Genomic DNA, 20,190 nt, shown 5'->3' with positions numbered 1-20,190 from the left:
CTTGTGGCTGGCCACATAAATAAGCTGCCTTGGGAGTTATCCTTTCTCCAGGAGAAAGATTGTTTTAGCTCTCATGAGGATTTAAACCTGTAGGTGGCCAGCGCGTTTTAACGCTCAGCACGACACATGGATTAGATCGCCGAACTGCTTATCGCCTTTCCTCTCCCATGGGATAAATATTTAAATCCTATCCCACGAAAAAAATCAAATGACAGATTTTTGTCCTACTAGCGGGAGTTTAAAGGCGTAATTGGTTCATTTTGGATATTTCTATCTGCGGGTCATTTTGTTGCTCTCGCCTGGAAAACATGTAACGTTAGTTTTTTTTGTGCTATGAAATGGGCTTTTGGTATTTATCGCAAGAAGCGTAAAGGAGATCAGATTTTATTTTCGTCATGCAAAACCAATATACGATATGAAAAAATAAAAAAAGGCATATGACAAATTACGAAGACGGATACCGTATCGGCTTGTTGCAATAGACGAGGGATCGCGAAAGACTCAAAACTTTGGGAATGCAGGAATGTGCGTCTGGAACGAACACCGTATCGTGCGCTGTCAGTGCCGTGTTTTTTACTTTTACCTGTTTACCATACGGTAATCTTTATATTATACCGCACCACTCGTACCGGTATCACAATATTATGTCATTTCCTCTTCCAGATTGAACGCCACAATCCTGCAATCTGGCGATAGGGCAGAGGGTCACACTCGCGAAAATATAAGCAAGTCCCAAGTGGCGTTACCGGTATTGTAATACCGGTAGTAAAGTACTTTGGTTACCGTGGTTTGGTACCGGCAGACCCGTATCGTACCGGTACGTACGGTACCTGTTCCGTGTGCAGGTAAGCTAACGTACATTTCAATGAATCAATGCAATTTCAGTCAGCGATTAGTTTTTCAGGCATGGATGAATCTGGTACGGTACCGGTAAGCTCGGGACCAAGACTAGCTTAATACAGAGATAGAGAGAGAGATTTATTTTTCGTCAACCAGAAAAGAAAAAAAAATAATTCTGAAACAATAGCAACAATAAAAATATATACAATAACATGAGAGTTTTTCGGTATAGACTGGGAGGAGCGATACGACCATACGGTCATCAGAGTCAGCTCCCCCCATATTCACTATTTTAATTATGCATATAAGAATTCTCGGTTTAGTATATGGTATAAAAGGGAATGGATAAGGTTGTCTGGTTTTCTACAATATATATATTTTAGGTTTGGCTATATGATTGTTTGAGCTTTGTACCCAATTCAGCAATTGGTATGTATAAACTATTGTAAGTTGAGGTTGGTTGTACTCTTAATCAGATTACTGCACTATGTCTGTCTGTCTGTATGTTGAGACAGGCAGTGTACCGTATTCGAATAGAAAATATTTAATATGTCTCCTTTGTAGTCTGTGCTGCAATACAGCACATAGCCATGCTGCAATACAGCAATGTAAAATAAGTGCTTTGAATTTTCGTCGTTAAATAATACTTTGAATAGAGGATCCTGGATAATCATATTTTGCGACATTTTGAAAAATTTAACTATTTCGAGTATTAAATGATGATAAAACCAGAACAGCTGAATATTACTTAATGAAGCATTCCATCCACAAATTTTTGTTAATCTTGATTGGTGTAGCAATTATGTTAATAAAACATATATTTTTAAATTCTCCATTTTTATACTTTTTGTTTCTCTTAATTTATATTCTTAGTCATCTGATTTTTTTTTTAATTATCTGTCTCTGAGAGTGAATTTATCTTTTTGAATATTTTTGAGGAGGAGCAAACTCTCAATTTAATATTATTAACAAAACAAGTTTTCTTATTATACTTCAAAAAGCTTTCCCAGGTTTCATTTGTCTCCGTGGTTTCTTATCTTTGATTCTCTTATCTTTGTTGTTATCATTTTTTATCGCCTTATCTCACTGATGTGAGTCTAAATGAACTTGTACTTACTCATACTTACACAGATATGATTCTTATTTTTTATATAAAAAATAAACCACTGTTCTTGATTTGGGACATAAAAAACATTCAAATCTTATGTGGTTGATCTTATACCGTGTGTGACTTGACATACAATGAAAGAAAATTATATCTGCACATAACAGTTAACAAGTTAAATAAACTTCAAGTCAAGCACTCTCCAACTTTTGGTGGTATGAAGCCTGTGAATTGGTTGACTATTATTTACAGAGCCCTACAATAAATTTCTAAAAATAAAAACAAAATAACTTAAGTGGAACTTATAGATAATGTCATATTTGGATTACCGTTTTGTTACCACATTTCGACGCTACCGTTGTCATATTTCAATAATGCCGTTATTGCGTCTTTGGAACGTTAAAAAATTACCCGATTCAGTATTATAATAAATATTTAAATACCGGTAGCCTACCTCGCGGAGTCCCTAGGTTTCTTTCATGGAGCCCTGGGTCTCTACGGGGCACTTTGAAAATCTATGCTCTAAGTCAGTCACTCTAATTTTATTTGGTACGATCAATAATTCCAATTCCTTTGCGTGAAGAAGCCTATACTAGAGTCCAATTTATCTATGCCTATGACTTTACAATGCCTTAACAGCTAGCTTGTGCAAACACAACTGGTCATAAGATAGTTATTTCTATCTGGCCCTCCTGTGTTAAAGGTTGTACATGTAAAGGTTGTACTGCTATAAGTAATTTTGGGAGTAGCTCCGATTTTTTTCGACGCAACTACTGGACCAATCAATTTTAAAATTAGGATAAAAGAAGTCACTTTGTAAAGCCCACTCAAAATTCAGTACGGTAATCGTAATTCCATTTTACTCCATGGGAACACTGTTTTGACATTTGACCTTTGTGTTAATAATTAATATAGCCTATTTGAGCATTGTTCTCTTGTATTATAAAGTTATTTTATAGCTTTGGCTTCTTCATATCTTGTAGTCTACAAGCACGATTGTATTTGGATTTTTTGAAAGGGAGTAGATAAAGGAGCAGATTTTGAGGTTTTCAGTTATAATCCAGCTGAAGCTGTAGAAGTAACTTATTTTTTATAGTTAACCATGTTCGATTATATAGATTGTGAATACATTTTGTATTTATGTCAATGCATTGTGGAATCTGATATATAGCCTATGAAACCGCCTCGCATTTGTTTTCGTTTATTTCACACTTGACTGATTTTGTGATTTGCGTATTTTGCGATTGCAACATAACCTCACACATTGATGTTGCCATGTTTCTAGTATTGTTTTGTAGTTATTTCTAGGTTTGTATTGGGCATATCTAATGCTGCTCAAGTAGGGTTTAGTACTAGTGTAATTTATGATATTTTTCTGATGACAACCTACCCCGATTTGTAGACTGTTAACAAATTAGAACATAGAATTATGCTAATTTGTCCTGTGTTGCTAGGCCAGCTCTCTTTGTGTTGTTGCTTATTTCTGGCAACGCTCGTTCTTTCGCTCGCTGCTTTCTGGGCGGGAATGTTGGCAGTGATCATCTGCTCTCCAGTTTTGTTAGATTTTTAGTTGTTTAAGGTCTCAAGGAACCGGGTTTTTAAGTCATATATTTAGTAAAAGTTACCTTTAAATCTTTCCCAGCTCTATTCGCGTTTAGATGTTCGTTATTCTCAGTAGGCTAGGAAAACAGTTGCAAGTAGTTATTTCATGATATTTTGTGTGTTTATTTGTTAGATCTGATCAAATATAGAGCTAGTTAAAATAATAGCTTCCAGTCAAATAATTGGTTGTTCTTTGAGTTGAAGGCTACATCGTCAAGTAAGTCTTTGATTTATCGTATTTTATGCTTTATTTAGTGATATGAAACTGCAATTTTAAGGTAAACAATTGTGCTGTATTTTTGGCTTTTTCAATTAATTTGTGATTCTAAATTGATAAATATTGTGCTTTTTAAGTGCTAATTAGTTAGATGTTTAGTAAGTTTTATTGTGTGACATATTTTGAGACTGTTTTTTATTTCTGTTTAGAAAACCGTACAAATTGACAACTGTATACTGATTCGTACTTTCAACTGTAATTGAATTTCAATCGTACGTACACTGCATTTTAAACGTACTTTTTTCGTGACAACAAGAAATTTCAAAAGGCGATTTGTACGCGTATTTTTATTGTGGAGTCTCGAAACGATTCAGAGAGCAACCGTCCGTTAACGCGTGTTGGCGCTAGATAGCGACTCCGATTTGGCGCCTACATAAGTTTTTTGACGATTGCACAAAAGCTGAAAGGAAAATTGGACATTAATTCTGAAGTTGCCTGGTTGAAGTTAAATAAAAATGACAACGGCTGATGCTCACTTAAATGTCAAGGACAATGAAGATGATTCAACAACAAATGACGGTTCTGCAAAATCAGACGTTCATGAAACAACAATAATTGCAATGTCAGTTGAAACACAACCTAAATCAAGTCTTGCATTGGCAAGTGAAAATGTTGTGAGTGATCATTCTAGTGGTGTGAGTAAAGACTTGTTCCTAAGAATACCTGATGTGGATTCAGTTTCTCACCTAAGTTCGCGAAAGAGCACTAATAAAGAGAAGTCTGTAGCATCTTGTGTTGCTGAAGAAATGTCAACAAACACACATGTAATGACCACAAGATCAAAAGTGAAACAAAAGAAATCAACTGTTTTAACTCGGGATTGTTTGTCAAGAAATTCAAATAGACGAAGCTTCAAAACGTTTCGTAGTGCAAGTTATCGATCAACATCTGTTGTCCAATCACAAAAATCAGCTCTTAGTGAGTCGCAAATAGAAAACATCTATGAAGCACGAAAAATAAGTCAGCAAAGAAAAACTGAGCTAGAGAAACAACAGCTCGGTAACCGGTTGCAACAAGAAAAAGAAATTTGGGAAGAAAATAACCAAATTGAAGACTTGACACTGGAAAAGGAGTGGCAAGAACTCCTGCAACAACAACAAGTTGAGGAGGAAGAATTAAGAAAAGAAAAACAACGTCAAGAAGAAGAATTAAGAAAAGAAAAACAACGTCAAGAAGAAGAATTGAAAAAAGAAAAGCAACGTCAAGAAGAAGAATTGAGGCACGAAAAGCAACGTCAAGAGGAAGAAATTAGAATTGGAAATCAACGTAAGCGAGAAGCATTTATGCGTCGTCGCCAGGAAATACAACAAAAAAGAATGATCGAAAACGTTACATTCGATCGACGTAAACAAAGAACCCTGCAAGAAATCGAAGACAGAAGTCGACGAGAACTGCTGGGATTGGACATGGACTTTAATGAAACTTTAGCAGAAAGTGGGATAATTGTTAATAAATCCCCATCTGCTGTTATTGCTAATGATACTACTAATCAACAATCGACACAAAATTCTGTAACTACACCATCAGAACCTAAACCTGATGTACAAAATGCACCTGTAATGTTACCTGTAACAACTGCACAATTTTCACAACCGCAGATCACACAAGTCACCAGAACGAATATGTTGAGTACCATGAGTAGAAGGAGGACAATCGCCGGGGAAAATGGTGAGTCGGTTATTCCTGCCTCTGAAATTGAAATTTGCAATCCACAAAATGTTAGTGTGTTGAATGGTGATGTTGCGGTTGAGAATGTGTCTCATGTGCCCGAACAAATAATTTGTACTACTGGGTCATTGAATCCCAGAAATGTGTTGAATGTTAGTTCAGAAGTGGCTACTACCTGTTCTTATATGCTGAATGATAGTACCGTAGCTCCCCGGGTGAGTGTGAGTGCGTGTACTATGAACAATGTGACTCGAATACCTGAAATGAGTGTGAGTTTACCATTCACCTCACCTATTTCAATTGCTAGTCAGATTCCAATCTATACTGCTCCTAAAGCAAGTTCTGTACCGGTAGTGACTATGTCAAATAATGTCCCTTTGACAGGTGTGACCCAAATGCCTGTTATGCCTAATCAAGTTTTGTCATACCCTCAAATAATTTATGTACCCCAACCTCAGTTTGGTTTACCACCTTCGGAACCCCCTACTTTTTCTGGAGATGCTGCGGAGTACAGATATTTTTTGGATATATTTGACACTGTAATTGGAAGTAGAGTTCAAAGCCCTAAAGAAAAAATGGTGTATTTGCTTAAATATACAAAGGGTCCTGCTCATGCACTGGTCAAAGGTTGCCAGCATCGTGGATCTGAATGTTATAATGAAGCAATTCAGTTGCTTGATGAAACATATGGACGAAAATATCAAATAGGGGAAGCTTGTATAAATTCAGTTTCCTGTGGTCCTAATTTAAAATTGGCTGATAAAGATGCCCTAACAATGTTTGCCGCAGAGCTGATGTCCTGTATGAATACATTGATAGGAATTGAATATAATAATGTATCCATTATGACAATTGATAAGATGGCCATGAGAATGCCTCATTCTTGGAGGGCAGGGTGGCTGTCTGTAGTTGATGACGTTTTAAATGAAAAGAAGGTGAATTTAACAGTTGAACATTTGGCGAATTATGTTCGAAAACGAACTCGTGAAAACACGAATCTGCCTTCTAATGATTCGAACTCACCTCCAAAGCAATCGAACCCTGTGAAAGGTCTGAAACCCTATAGATCAACATTTGCTACATCAGTTGTTGATAGGCCCGTACAAAAATGTGTTAAATGCAATAAAGATCATTTTTTGAATCAGTGTGTTAAATTTCGTGAATTGAGCTATGAAGATAAAATTGAGTTTGTCAGGAACCGAAAGCTTTGTTTTTCATGCCTCGAACCTGGTCACTGGAGCAAAGACTGTAAGCGAACAAAGCCTTGTAAGGTTGAAGGATGCAAGAGAAGACATACAACGATTCTTCATCCTCCAGACAAAATCCAAATTAATCATTCTGGGACAAAAGGTGATGAATCTCCTGTTTTGAAAAATTTTGGCTCTCAAACACCTGAAACTGAAACCAAATTCAATGCTTTTGTTAATACATCTAAAAATGAAAAGGTTTTGCTCAATGTGATTCCTGTTAAAGTACGTGTTAATGGTGACAAAAATGCTATTGTGACAAACGCATTTTTTGATAATGGTTCCACTTGCTCATTCATAAGTGAGTCTCTTATGCACAAGTTAAATGTTGATGGTCTCAAGATAAATTTGAATGTTCGTACAATAAATAATGAAACTGAAAGTAAACAAAGTATCATTGTGAAAGGTCTTGAAATTTCGAACTTTGATGAATCTGAATATGTGCCATTGACGCCATTATTTTCAAACGATAAAATCGGTGTTGAGCAATCTGATATTCCCTCTCAAAAGGACGTGGATCAATTTATTGAATTTAAGAATGTTGTTATACCAAATATTAAATCTGAAGTGGGTCTTTTGATTGGCAAGGATAATCCTAAATTGCACAAACCATTGGAAGTTGCTTATGGCCCTCATGACTATTTTGCATCTAAGACTGTTGCTGGATGGATGATTAGTTGTCCACCTAAGAAGAATGACAATCAAGGTAATCCATGTAATTATTTTGTGAAAAATGAAGTGCATCCATTGTGTCAAATGTGCACGGATGTCATTGATTCGGCTAATAATGAAAAGGAAGAAATCTCTCCTCGACAACAAATGTTCCTTGATAGGGTGAGTGAATCTATTAAGTTGAAAGATGACGGACACTATGAAATTGATTTGCCATTTATAAATCCAAATTCGAAATTACCTTCAAATTATTTGCAAGTGAAACAGCGAACCGAATCGCTCAAGCGTCGATTTATTAGGGATCCAAATTTTTATTCCGAATATAAAGATTTTGTGGAAAATATGTTAACTATGGGTTATGCAGAAGAAGTTTCTGATTCTACTGAAAGTGAAGGTCAAATTTGGTATATTAATCATCATGGCGTTTATCACCCTGAAAAGAAGAAAATTCGTGTAGTATTTGACTGCTCATCTAAATTTCAAGGAATCTGCCTTAACGACGTTCTGTTACAGGGGCCGGACCTGGCCAATAACTTGGTTGGTGTTCTGTCAAGGTTTCGCAAAAATGTGGTTGCTGTACAGGGAGATATTCGCTCAATGTTTTTACAAGTGAAGGTACCCGAAAAACACAGAAATTATCTTAGATTTTTCTGGTGGGAAGACAGCGACATAAATAAACCCATGAAAGAATTTCGCATGACAGCTTATCCATTTGGAACGGTTTGCAGCCCAAGTTGCTGTAATTATGCATTGAAACAATCTGCCGAAGACAATAAACATGATTTTGATATAAGTGTCATAAATGCAATTAACGATTCATTCTATGTGGATGATTTTTTCGATTCAAGACCAAATGCCGAAAGTGCCGTTTCTCTTGTGAAAAATATTTCTGCTGTCTGCGCAAAAGGCGGATTTGAAGTTTTAAAATGGATCAGTAATGATCGCAATGTTATTGCCGAAATTCCTGAAGATATGAGATCAAAGAATTTGAAAAATTTAAATTTAGCTGTTGACGCTTTACCTCTTGAACATGCTCTAGGTATGATTTGGAGTGTTGATGAAGACATCTTGTGTTTCTCTGTTAATCCTAAAGAGAGACCTTGTAATAGACGTGGCATGTTAAGTGTCGTGAATTCTATTTTTGACCCAATGGGCCTGGTACAACCAGTGCTTCAGCCTGTGAAGGTTCTAATGCAAATGCTTTGCAGACGGAAGTTCAGTTGGGATGACCCAATACCGCCGGGAGTTGAACAAGAATGGCTAAAATGGCTTTCTGAGTTGCCTAAACTGAAGGAATTTAATGTACCAAGATGTTTTGTACCCGTGGATTACGGTGAAGTTGTAGAAACTCAAATTCATCATTTTTCAGATGCGTCTGAAAAATCATATGGCGCTGTGTCTTATCTCAGGATGTTGAATTCATCTGGACAAATACACTGTGTGTTACTTGGTGGAAAATCTAGGCTAGTACCATTGAAAGGCTCGACAATACCTAGACTCGAATTGTGTGCAGCAACTATTTCTGCGCGCAATGATAAATTTTTCAGAAATGAGCTTAAAATTGAAATTTCTGCATCTTATTTTTGGACAGATAGTACGACGGTGTTACGCTATTTGGCTAATGAGGATAAAGTATTTAAAACTTTTGTTGCTAACAGAGTAAATCTAATCAAGGAAGTTTCTGAAATTAACCAATGGTATTATGTGCCATCTAAATTGAATCCGGCTGATGTTGCCTCCAGAGGTATGTCAGTGGATGCTTTCCTGAATTATCCGGAATGGAAATCTGGTCCAAGTTTTTTATGGGAATGTCATGATGAGTGGCCTGAACAACCTGATTTCTTACATTCTGTGTCTGATGGAAATTTGGAAATTAAGAAAGAATTGCCTGAAAAATGTTTTGCTGCTGTGAAAGATCAACCATGTGTTCTTGATGATGTCGTTGCTAAATATTCAAATTGGCATCACTTGAAGAAAATAATTGCTTGGATGTTACGTTACATAAACAAATTAAAGTCAATTGTTGGATCAAACTGCAATTTGAAATCTGGACCTGTTGAATCTTTAACTGTAGAAGAAATGATTCTGGCTGAGGTGGAAATTATAAAGCATGAACAAAGAAAATACTTTTTAAAAGAAATTGATGTTTTGTTCAAAGGAAAACAAATTCCAAAATCAAGCTCTTTCATGTAATTTACAACCATTCTTGGAAAACGGACTACTTCGTGTAGGAGGTAGGATCAGAGCAGCAAATGTTGAGTTTAATGTAAAGCATCCAATTATTATCCCAAAAGAAAGTAAAATTGCTTCTTTGATAATAGATTATGTCCACAGAACAACTGGTCATAACGGTCGTGAATATGTGTTAGCTGAAATAAATCAAAAGTATTGGATCGTAAAAGGTAATGCTTTGGTGCGAAGTGTTTTGAGAGGATGTGTTCCTTGCAGGAAGAGACAACGTCCTCCTGAATCTCAATTAATGGCGGACTTACCTGAGAATCGCTTGATACCGGATAAACCTCCTTTCACATATGTTGCAGTGGATTGTTTCGGTCCATTCTTGATCAAGCAAGGAAGGAGCGAGGTTAAACGTTATGGTGTGCTTTTTACTTGTTTAGTGTCGCGCGCTGTACATGTGGAAATAGCAAACAGTCTGGACACTAGTGCTTTCATTATGTCTCTTAGAAGATTCATAGCAAGGAGAGGTCAAGTTATTGAGATGCGATCTGATAATGGCACTAACTTCGTCTCTGGTGAACGAGAACTCAGAGATGCGATTAAATCTTGGAACAAAAACCAAATTCATGATTATTTGTTACAGAAAAACATCAAATGGATATTTCAAACGCCTGCTTCATCGCATCATGGTGGTGTGTTTGAGAGACAGATTAGAACTATAAGGAAAATCTTTAATGCTATTTGCTGTGAACAAGTGTTGACAGATGAGAGTTTAAGAACTCTTATGTGCGAATGCGAAAATATTGTGAATGGACGACCGATTACTACGGTATCGAACGACCCTAAAGATTTAACTCCATTAAGTCCAAACAATTTATTACTGATGAAAGAGGAACCAATGCTTCCTCCAGGTGTGTTTGACCCCAAGGACATGTATGCTCGAAAGCGTTGGAAGCAAGTCCAATATCTTGCGGATGTTTTCTGGAAACGTTGGAGAAAGGAATTCCTTCCGCTTCTTCAATGTCGACAAAAATGGAACAAAGTGCAACGAGATCTTCAAAAGGATGACATTGTACTTGTTGTGAATGAGAATCAACCACGAAACACTTGGTTGCTGGGACGAGTCATTGAAACTTACCAGGATAGCAAGGGTAGGGTTCGTTCCGTGGGTGTTCAAACCAAACATTCCATATTCCAACGCCCTGTGACAAAACTTGTACTTCTGCGTGAGTGTGATGAAGCATGATTTGATAACTTTTCAATTTCGTTTTAAAGAATTTCTTTCTGGCATGGTTGTTGAGTGTGTTTGATGTGTTTTGAGTGTGTGGAAATCTTGTAAATTTGTGGATGCAAATTTTAAATTTCCAAGGGGCCGGGATGAAACCGCCTCGCATTTGTTTTCGTTTATTTCACACTTGACTGATTTTGTGATTTGCGTATTTTGCGATTGCAACATAACCTCACACATTGATGTTGCCATGTTTCTAGTATTGTTTTGTAGTTATTTCTAGGTTTGTATTGGGCATATCTAATGCTGCTCAAGTAGGGTTTAGTACTAGTGTAATTTATGATATTTTTCTGATGACAACCTACCCCGATTTGTAGACTGTTAACAAATTAGAACATAGAATTATGCTAATTTGTCCTGTGTTGCTAGGCCAGCTCTCTTTGTGTTGTTGCTTATTTCTGGCAACGCTCGTTCTTTCGCTCGCTGCTTTCTGGGCGGGAATGTTGGCAGTGATCATCTGCTCTCCAGTTTTGTTAGATTTTTAGTTGTTTAAGGTCTCAAGGAACCGGGTTTTTAAGTCATATATTTAGTAAAAGTTACCTTTAAATCTTTCCCAGCTCTATTCGCGTTTAGATGTTCGTTATTCTCAGTAGGCTAGGAAAACAGTTGCAAGTAGTTATTTCATGATATTTTGTGTGTTTATTTGTTAGATCTGATCAAATATAGAGCTAGTTAAAATAATAGCTTCCAGTCAAATAATTGGTTGTTCTTTGAGTTGAAGGCTACATCGTCAAGTAAGTCTTTGATTTATCGTATTTTATGCTTTATTTAGTGATATGAAACTGCAATTTTAAGGTAAACAATTGTGCTGTATTTTTGGCTTTTTCAATTAATTTGTGATTCTAAATTGATAAATATTGTGCTTTTTAAGTGCTAATTAGTTAGATGTTTAGTAAGTTTTATTGTGTGACATATTTTGAGACTGTTTTTTATTTCTGTTTAGAAAACCGTACAAATTGACAACTGTATACTGATTCGTACTTTCAACTGTAATTGAATTTCAATCGTACGTACACTGCATTTTAAACGTACTTTTTTCGTGACAACAAGAAATTTCAAAAGGCGATTTGTACGCGTATTTTTATTGTGGAGTCTCGAAACGATTCAGAGAGCAACCGTCCGTTAACGCGTGTTGGCGCTAGATAGCGACTCCGATTTGGCGCCTACAGCCTACTCATCTAGATTAGAAGTATATAGTAAATAATTGTCCCTATCCACTAAGCCAGGGGTGTGCAACATTTAATACAGGAGAGCTAAATACAAATAACTGGGTGAAATTGCGGGTTGTACCTTTATTTAACATAGACTTCTAGTAGTTGCAGACACAAAAATTTTGGTATTTATTTTATGACATGGGCATAGATAAAAAAAAAAAATTGGGTGCCGGTATAGGCTTGGAATTACTCACACGTACCAGATTAAAATAATTTAGAAAACTTGTTTCGCAGGCCGTAAAATATTTCTTTGTGGGCCACAGGTTGCACACCCCTGCAATAAACAATTTGAGGCAGTCTAGGGAGATTTAGACGATAACTGGTCACTTCCAAAATTTTAAATATATGATGCGGATGTTACTAATTATATATCATATTTTATGCATTGTGGTATAATCAATAGTGTGTCAATTTATAAAATTTTTAAGTTTAGTGATTAAATATTGATTTGAATTGGTGAAAAAAATATACTATGAAATTACTGTGTATTCGTCTCTATGATTATACTGAATATTGTAAGTTTCTCTACTTGGAACGAACGGTTGTATATTAATGAGTCGTTTCTATGAATGCCAGCAATTATTTATAGCTTTTTCTTTTTTTTTATCAGGAATTCGAGCACTAATTGATGCATATTGTAATATACTTGTGTGCTGTAGTATTACCATATCGATCATTTTATCATATTTTTATTATGTGATAATATTCACCTGCATACACTGCATGACGCATATGTCTCTCACAGCGCAGGAAGTCGCCTGTTACATGATTAAGTATCGATGCTGCGCCTATAACCTGTGCATGCAGTACGGTGATTAGTCATTGACGAAATATAATCCTAACTTGCTGACAATTTGTGATGACAGATCACAGTCATGATATTCAAGTGTGAGCAATAGGTGTGAATTGCTTTAGATCTATATATTGATTATGTGATTTATTGTTTGTTTCTGCTTGTCAAGATCAGTAATCCTCTTTGTTCTGGCTATGAGTGTGACAGCGTGTTTCAAGTTACTGGCAAGGAATAATAAATTGTTTATTCTTTCATACGGAATAAATTTTTTGCATTGATAGAAATATAGATGGTATATTTTGATCAAAGAATCTTCGTACTGATATATTTAATTCTGAGAAATTGGTGTTGAGAATAGCTTCAAAAATGCTTTGAAAGTATAAGATTTGCATTATTGATTGTAAAAAATGATAGACATTTGGGAGGGAGAAAGAGCATTTGATGCTTTTTTTCCACTTGATACAGCAAGGGACTTCCCTTTTTGTACCTTGTTTAGATTTAAAATGTACGGTATATTGTGAAAAAGGACTGTCAAGTTATAATATCTCTCTGTGTCTTCAATTTAAGAAATGTATTACCGGTATTCGAATATTTTTATTTTTTTCTAATATTTTTGTCAACCAAAATACGAACATAATATATTGAAATAATAAATACCGGTAGTAACTCAATCATTTTGGTATAGACTGGTATATTATTTAAAAACGTTTTCTCTTCTACATTTGCTTTCCAGAATATTATGGTTGGTTAGTTCTGTTTATCGTATTCGACCTTAGTCTAAGTAGTTTTCCACCCACTGAACTCTGGAACAGTTTTCTATAGATATTCAATAGGCAGTAAGCAGGTTCAGGAAGTGAGTTGCATCACTCTTTTGATTTGGATTTATTGTTTATCTATTCCTCGTGCAACTAGGTAATTTATGAACTACTGTGCTGTGCAATGAATTCAAATGAAAATGATGGCGAAATGTCCACGACAGAAAGACACATGTCAAGTGAGTTTAATTTATTTTTATCATTATTTATATGACATCTTACAAACGACAGCCATTCAAAAGACTGGGCATGAGTGCTTCATGAGCCGAGCTTCAACATTCTACAAACCCATTGGTTCTTATGGTTAACCCCAATCCATTATTAATATTAGGAGTATTAATCTTGCTTCATATGCTTGCTATCGCCAGCATCCCTTCAAAAAAGTTTCAGATGGTTTAACGAATGTCTACTGATAGACTAAAGTATCTAATCCTATGTCAAATAGTTCTCAATGTTTAAAATAGATCCAACATTAAAATATTATGATCTTCACTATTGTCACAGACTCACAAAATGTATTAGTTACCTTTGGATTAATAATGTTTGATAGAAAATTGGAAAACGATACATATAGTGTAGTAAAAATACACAAAAAATTCAGATTGTTTTGAACTTTTAATAACAAAATTATGTTGTATTTGATGTGTGCATAAATAATTTTTCCTTATTGACTTGATTATCCCTTTGATAGAGGAAATTCTTAAATTTTATATATTTACAAAAGTAGATACTTGGATATGCAATAAATTACCAACTTTTACTTCGACCCTTTATTGCTATATGACGACAAAATATATGTCCTTACTTCACCCTTTTTGAAGTATTGAACTAAAGCAGTCGATACTTACAGTGATAAATAAGCTGTATCATTTCGTTTTTCTTTGTGAAATTTAACCTTATTCAACTGGTCGAATTCGTAATATACACGGCGGCATCTCAGCATGGGGTGATATTTTATACTCATAGTTGGAGGCTGGAGCCATTGTATTCATTACTTATTCAACTGTTTGACCCTCTCCTACTTTGTATTTAGATAGATTATCCAAGCGTGTCTGTTGATTTTGTTTGTTTATGTGTATGTGTTTCTTTAATGGTTATATGTGTCCTTCATGTGTGCTCTGTTTCATCCCCCAAGGATCAAGATATCCAAACTATATTGAAGCTCTTTTTAATATATAATATGACATGGTCAGTGTTAGAGTCATATACTGCTATACTGGAATAAACTCTTCAAAAAGTAGAATTAAGTTTTGTTTTTGTTTGTAAGAATAAATTATTGATTAACTGGCTTTTAAGCACCCCAATAAAGGGGTATTTTCTCATTTAAACTGGCTCAGTAATGACTGATGGAAACTTATTGATTTAGATGATTTCAATTTAATGCATTCGACTAATTGGAATAACCACAATAAGAGAAGTTTGTGGGAGTGTTTCTTAATAGCAGTCGTAAAGCATGTTGAATGTCCAATAAAGCTAGCTCATACTTCTTTCTCATTGTTGAATTTAACATATTTGTTCGTTTATGTCAAGTCCTTTTTCGGACAGATGAAACTTTTTTTTTTTGGAATAGATTGATATTTCGTGATGAACTTGAAATGATCTTTCCACATGCAATTCGTGAATCACTGTTGTAAATTATAAAATCGATGCTAATGACCTGTTGGAATGAATGCAGTTATATCAATTTTATAACATAAATTGTTCCATTACCTACTGACATTAGCTTTGTAGTTGGGTATTATTAGCCATAACGAAAACCGCATTACATGCATGGTGTTGTCAGTTTTATATATGCAAATATGGTAATTACTTGGTTCCATTTGTTGCTAGGATCACCAGCAAATCAGTCTTTTGTTTATTTTTTCAACGATCACAGAAAATGCACAGTCATGCACAGAAACTGATACAGCAAATACCAATAACATTATATGAGTGATAGAGTTGTGAGGGACCTCGAAAGGCCTTCAAGCAGCGACATCCAATACCCTGGTACATGATTAGCGTAAAACGTAACAACTGTTGACTGTGCAGAAGTTGATAGTAAACATATTTGGGGATTTTCGCACAGAATATCGGAAAATAAATAATCTCAGAAAAAATTCACAACAAAGTAAATTTTGATGAAATATATAAAAAATAAAAGCAAGGCAAATTTAAAACCTGAGAAAAACTCTTAAAAAAGGCGAATCTGGAAAAATGTATACAAATTGCAAAAAAAACATATAAGGAACTACAAAAAAGGCAAATGTGTAATGATAACACTATGAAAAGAACACTTTCAACACTTATCAGAGGAAACCTGTCTGTATGGCATACTGCATTTTGTATATACAATGTGCCTGACTCATGGAATAAATATTTTCTTTTCACGATCAAGCTATGATTACTGTATTATACACGTATGAAAAGTATATGCAGCTTTGCATTATAGTATAAAGTTTCAATCTTGAAATAGTAGATCAGTATTTTTGTTGCTAACAGAATAAATAGGGGTACAATAGATATCATTGATAACCAGAAGGAGATCTAATTTGGCTTATCAGGATCAGTGGATGATCTGAATAGATCATTCTAGAATGCATTCGGAATACGGAATTATTTGGTTTCGGCCATCCCTGCTAGACCACCATTATATTTATTTACTTTTTAATGGAAAACTGTTTTTATTGCTTTGTTGACCTTACATGGACAGAGTTCAGGGAAAATGTTTTTATTTTTGTTTAGAGAAGTTGATGCATTACTTACTGTTCGATCCTTTTGCAGCTATGAATTTTTCATGAGTCTTCCTAGCATTCAAGAAATTGATTTATGATTTGTTAGGAGATTTATTATTGAGACATTGGGGAATGATTTTAGTCCGTTGGTACAAAGCTTCTTTTGATATCCACATTCGTGATTCATACTCAAAAAAAATATAAATTTTTTCTGAATGTATCTTGTATGTAACTAACCACTTAATCAAAAATTCAAATAAAAACAGAAAATTGCACCAAATATAGAATGAGTCCAAATAACAACGCATGAACTTCTTAAATACTTGTAGAAAATTATTTGACATTTAACTTTCGTTATTATATGATTGTGCCCAAAAGCTTCAGTAATCTAGGACATTTCTCACAAAAATTATTTTCTCTCTAGATTCTAGAATATGTTTTAAATGACCTGGGTTCTGTTTTTTGGTCGCCTTATACATGAAATAGATAGGAAAATTTATGTCAATTGTAGCATTCGAGATGATTCATTTTCAGCATTGATAGAATTTGTTTCCAAGCTTAAATTCATGTAAGCTGGTTGGCGTAGCTGTACAGCTACAAATACCGTATCATCTCCCAACACTATACTATGGTTGCTCAATCATCACACATTTTGTTGTCATAAGATGCTAAATCCAAATCATGTACCGGTACATCTTTACTATTGCCGTTATCGTTATTCTGTAACAAAATTTATCGATTAATAAAGGTCAATATGAATTGAATGTTATAATATTATCTTCATTTGACTCGGATGACTTTGAATTTGACCAAATTTTCATCAGATCTGGTGCAATGACAAATTTCACCATCGAGCGCTAATGAGATCCACTCCCACGTGAAAATAGATCATTAAAGCTTGTTTATGTTGCCTTACTTTTCAACACAGAAGTCGTTACATTTCTTCTATACTTGCAATAATCAAATCATCTGTTTTAGTTTATTTTCTCTGACAGTTTTGTGAAACAAATTAGTTAAGTTGAATCTTTTACATTTGTCTCTTTTGTATATTTCAGGTGTGCCGTTCCCACCTAGTCACAAGCTCACTATAGATGATATTTTCGATTCTAATGGTAGTCCACGAGTTGACCTATTGAAACAACATTTTGTAAAAGAAGGAAGAATTTGTGAAGAGGTATGTTATTATGGTTTGCAATTAGCATTGTTCACATTTTATAATCAAACAAGAAAGCGATGCTCAAATCTATGAACACGAAGGCTAAAACGAAGTAGTATCAAATCTTTTACTGTACCTGGGAGATTTGAATTCAGAACACGAGTACATAATTTTTAATTTTCATGTTGATTTGATGTGATTTTGAATAACGAAACGACCCATAGGTCCATGTTGTGTCCAATAATTATTTGTCCCAATTGATCTGTCAATATCAATGTGCCTTTGAATATAATTTGGTAATGGTTGAAATTTTTTCGGGTGTTATTTGCATTTTGACTGGCTACACTACAGTTTATCAAAATCTTACTTCTTTTTATCTCCTACTGTTGTTGAAACACAGTTGGAGTAACTTTATCTGTCAGACAATATATAATCTCTCAAGCAGATAATGTGGTTATGGTTCTGTTCTTTTTCTCATGGACTTATTCACCCATTAATTCTTTGAATTGTTAGAGTCATTAGCGTTAGCTGAAATAACTGCTTCGTTGATGTATTCAAATTCATTTCCAGAAAAGTTTATGTGTAAATGAATATATTTTTCAATGACTCTCAACCGATTTTCCACACAGCATTTCTACCATAATGATATCCAGTTGCTTTTTAATATTCAGAACAATATTGGGAGTGAAATGATATTTTGACATTTTATAATAACACTCGACTATTTAGCTAAAATTCCAAGTGATAAGATTTTTGACTGTGTAAAACATATTGAAACAATGACAGTATCTGAAAATGTACAATATATCTTGAAATTGGATTTTCTTGATTATATTAAGCCAAAAATATTTAAAAAATTGATTCTTTGTTTCAAAATATGAAAAATGATTTTGGTTTCGTATGTCAGTTCTGTCATTGATAGATCCACTATTCCCACTTGCAATACGAAACCTTTATAACTCTAAACTTTGTACCAGTTTGGAAAGTTTTTAAAACATTTCCTCATGAATTATTTAGTTGCCAACAAAACATTGATTGCTGCCTGAATATGTGAATAAGCATTTACCTGATGTGCCAATGGGAGCTTATTTCAATTTCATTGGTTACTTGTATTTTTTATACGAATCTCTAAAATTTGAAAGTAAACCTTATAAAAATCATGAGCTTATAAATTGTATTTTTTAAGGTAAATTTTATTAATATATTTGAGAATTTTTTACCGCTTTGATTTGGTTAGTGAATGACAGTATTTTGCTTTTGTGGTTGACATTTTTATTAAAATATTTTTCATGATTAACTAATAGCGCTATATCATAAACTTAATGATTGATGTCATATTTATTCATCTGCATAGTTTCAAATTCTGTAAATCGGCCCTTTTTTGCTTTATATCTCAAAAAAACTTCAGCAATCCAGAAGTGTATGTACCAATATGGAGGTAACTAATTTTGTTCGCCTACTTTACATCAAGTTGTGTAAAAGGACGGAAGCATATGGGCAGCAGTGTCGCTCAGCAGTGTTAGACCTCAACTCTTTTAATGAATTTCTATGATATGTTTAAAGTTTTAAATGTATTTATTTTAAAAGCAAATCTCTGTTAAGGATTTGAAATAATTTGATTGTGATCTCCACATAATTGGGAGTATTTTCCATGTGGGATCTTTAGAAAATTCAGTTAAATTTTGAATACCTAGGATTCGTTTGTTACTGGCAAATGCGTTTCATGGATATTTTTTCGCCATAGAAAATTGTGCTTTTTGTAAAACGTTTTCAAAATCCAAACATTTCTATTTATGGAAAAAGTTAATAGTTCACTATTTATGAAAACCGGTATGTTAATTTTGGACGTCCTTGTTTGTAGCCATCCGTATTTGTCGACATAACGATCTTTTATCAGTTTATTTACTTAGATCGAATGTTTGATTACCCGACATTCACTTCATGTTTGGAATTGCCCTACTTACAAAATAGAAGTTTCACTAGAAACTAAACAAATAACCTGTCATAAGTACTACAGGATGTTGTCTAATCATTAATAAAAGTTGAGTTTTGTCCTTGCAAATTTGACTAATGATTCACACAAGTATTGTTAAAGCAATGGAGTACAAACAAACTTGAGAATTTTTCAGTTTAAATCTCATCAATTTCAGATTTGTTTTCTTGATATCAGAAACCGAAGATGTATTTTGGCATGCATCAAGATTTTAGTGTGTTAGAAACAAGAAAATTGAATCTATTACACACTTGAAGAATTAATATACAAAATTTATTGGCTGAAAAGTATACATCCATTCATAATTTGAGTCAGCCATATTACTTCTGACACTGGTAATATTGTATAAAAATGGTTATTCTGAAAATAAAAGCAAATTATTTTATCGAATAATCCTAAGTTTATGAAAGAATAAAAGTGACCCTATAGTCTAATAGTTGTGAAAGACTACAGAATAGTACTGGGGTAGTAAAAATTGAAATCATATTATTTTCACTCTAAATAAGTCACTGTACAAGCAGTGATTGCTATGTGAGGACGTACCTAATTTTGAAAGAATCAAAATCGTTTCCGTTCATCATTGCCTACCTGATTACACTCTGGGTGATACATTGAGGTGATGTGTATG

At 34.3% G+C, this 20,190-nt stretch overlaps 3 protein-coding genes and 1 long non-coding RNA gene across 10 annotated transcripts in view; 2 read left to right on the top strand and 2 right to left on the bottom strand.

The window, feature by feature from the left end:
- Window positions 1-20,190, bottom strand: part of LOC120347944 (mediator of RNA polymerase II transcription subunit 27-like) — a 92,167-nt gene that overhangs the window by 32,102 nt on the left and 39,875 nt on the right. The window lies entirely within an intron of this gene.
- On the bottom strand, window positions 2,759-12,185 carry LOC144429599 (uncharacterized). The gene is made up of 2 exons (XR_013478895.1): window positions 12,048-12,185; window positions 2,759-3,117 (listed from the first exon to the last, which is right to left on the bottom strand). It is a non-coding gene; the product is annotated as an uncharacterized LOC144429599 (long non-coding RNA).
- On the top strand, window positions 3,123-9,696 carry LOC144429597 (uncharacterized). The gene is made up of 2 exons (XM_078117698.1): window positions 3,123-3,764; window positions 3,974-9,696. The coding sequence occupies exon 2, from the start codon at window positions 4,280-4,282 to the stop codon at window positions 9,602-9,604; it is 5,325 nt and encodes a 1,774-aa protein (XP_077973824.1). The 5' UTR covers window positions 3,123-3,764; window positions 3,974-4,279; the 3' UTR covers window positions 9,605-9,696.
- LOC120347172 (protein phosphatase 3 catalytic subunit alpha-like) overlaps window positions 13,600-20,190 on the top strand; it is a 38,835-nt gene continuing 32,244 nt past the window's right edge. For 5 of the 7 annotated variants that reach the window (XM_039417055.2, XM_039417053.2, XM_039417049.2 and 2 more), the window contains exons 1-2: window positions 13,601-13,878; window positions 17,469-17,587. In XM_039417055.2, coding sequence (XP_039272989.1) covers window positions 13,824-13,878; window positions 17,469-17,587 — 174 coding nt within the window. In that variant the 5' untranslated portion in view covers window positions 13,601-13,823. Of the gene's footprint in view, window positions 13,879-17,468; window positions 17,588-20,190 lie in introns of all 7 variants that reach the window. The other 2 variants (XM_039417051.2, XM_078117699.1) reach the window with 1 other exon arrangement.

This window comes from Styela clava, chromosome 11 (assembly GCF_964204865.1).
Source record: "Styela clava chromosome 11, kaStyClav1.hap1.2, whole genome shotgun sequence".
NCBI classification, from domain to species: domain Eukaryota; kingdom Metazoa; phylum Chordata; class Ascidiacea; order Stolidobranchia; family Styelidae; genus Styela; species Styela clava.
This window is presented reverse-complemented; position numbering and strand designations above follow the sequence as displayed.

Excerpts from the sequence above, each read along its gene's own strand:
- LOC144429597 (XM_078117698.1), top strand. The coding sequence starts at position 4,280 with ATGACAACGGCTGATGCTCACTTAAATGTCAAGGACAATGAAGATGAT.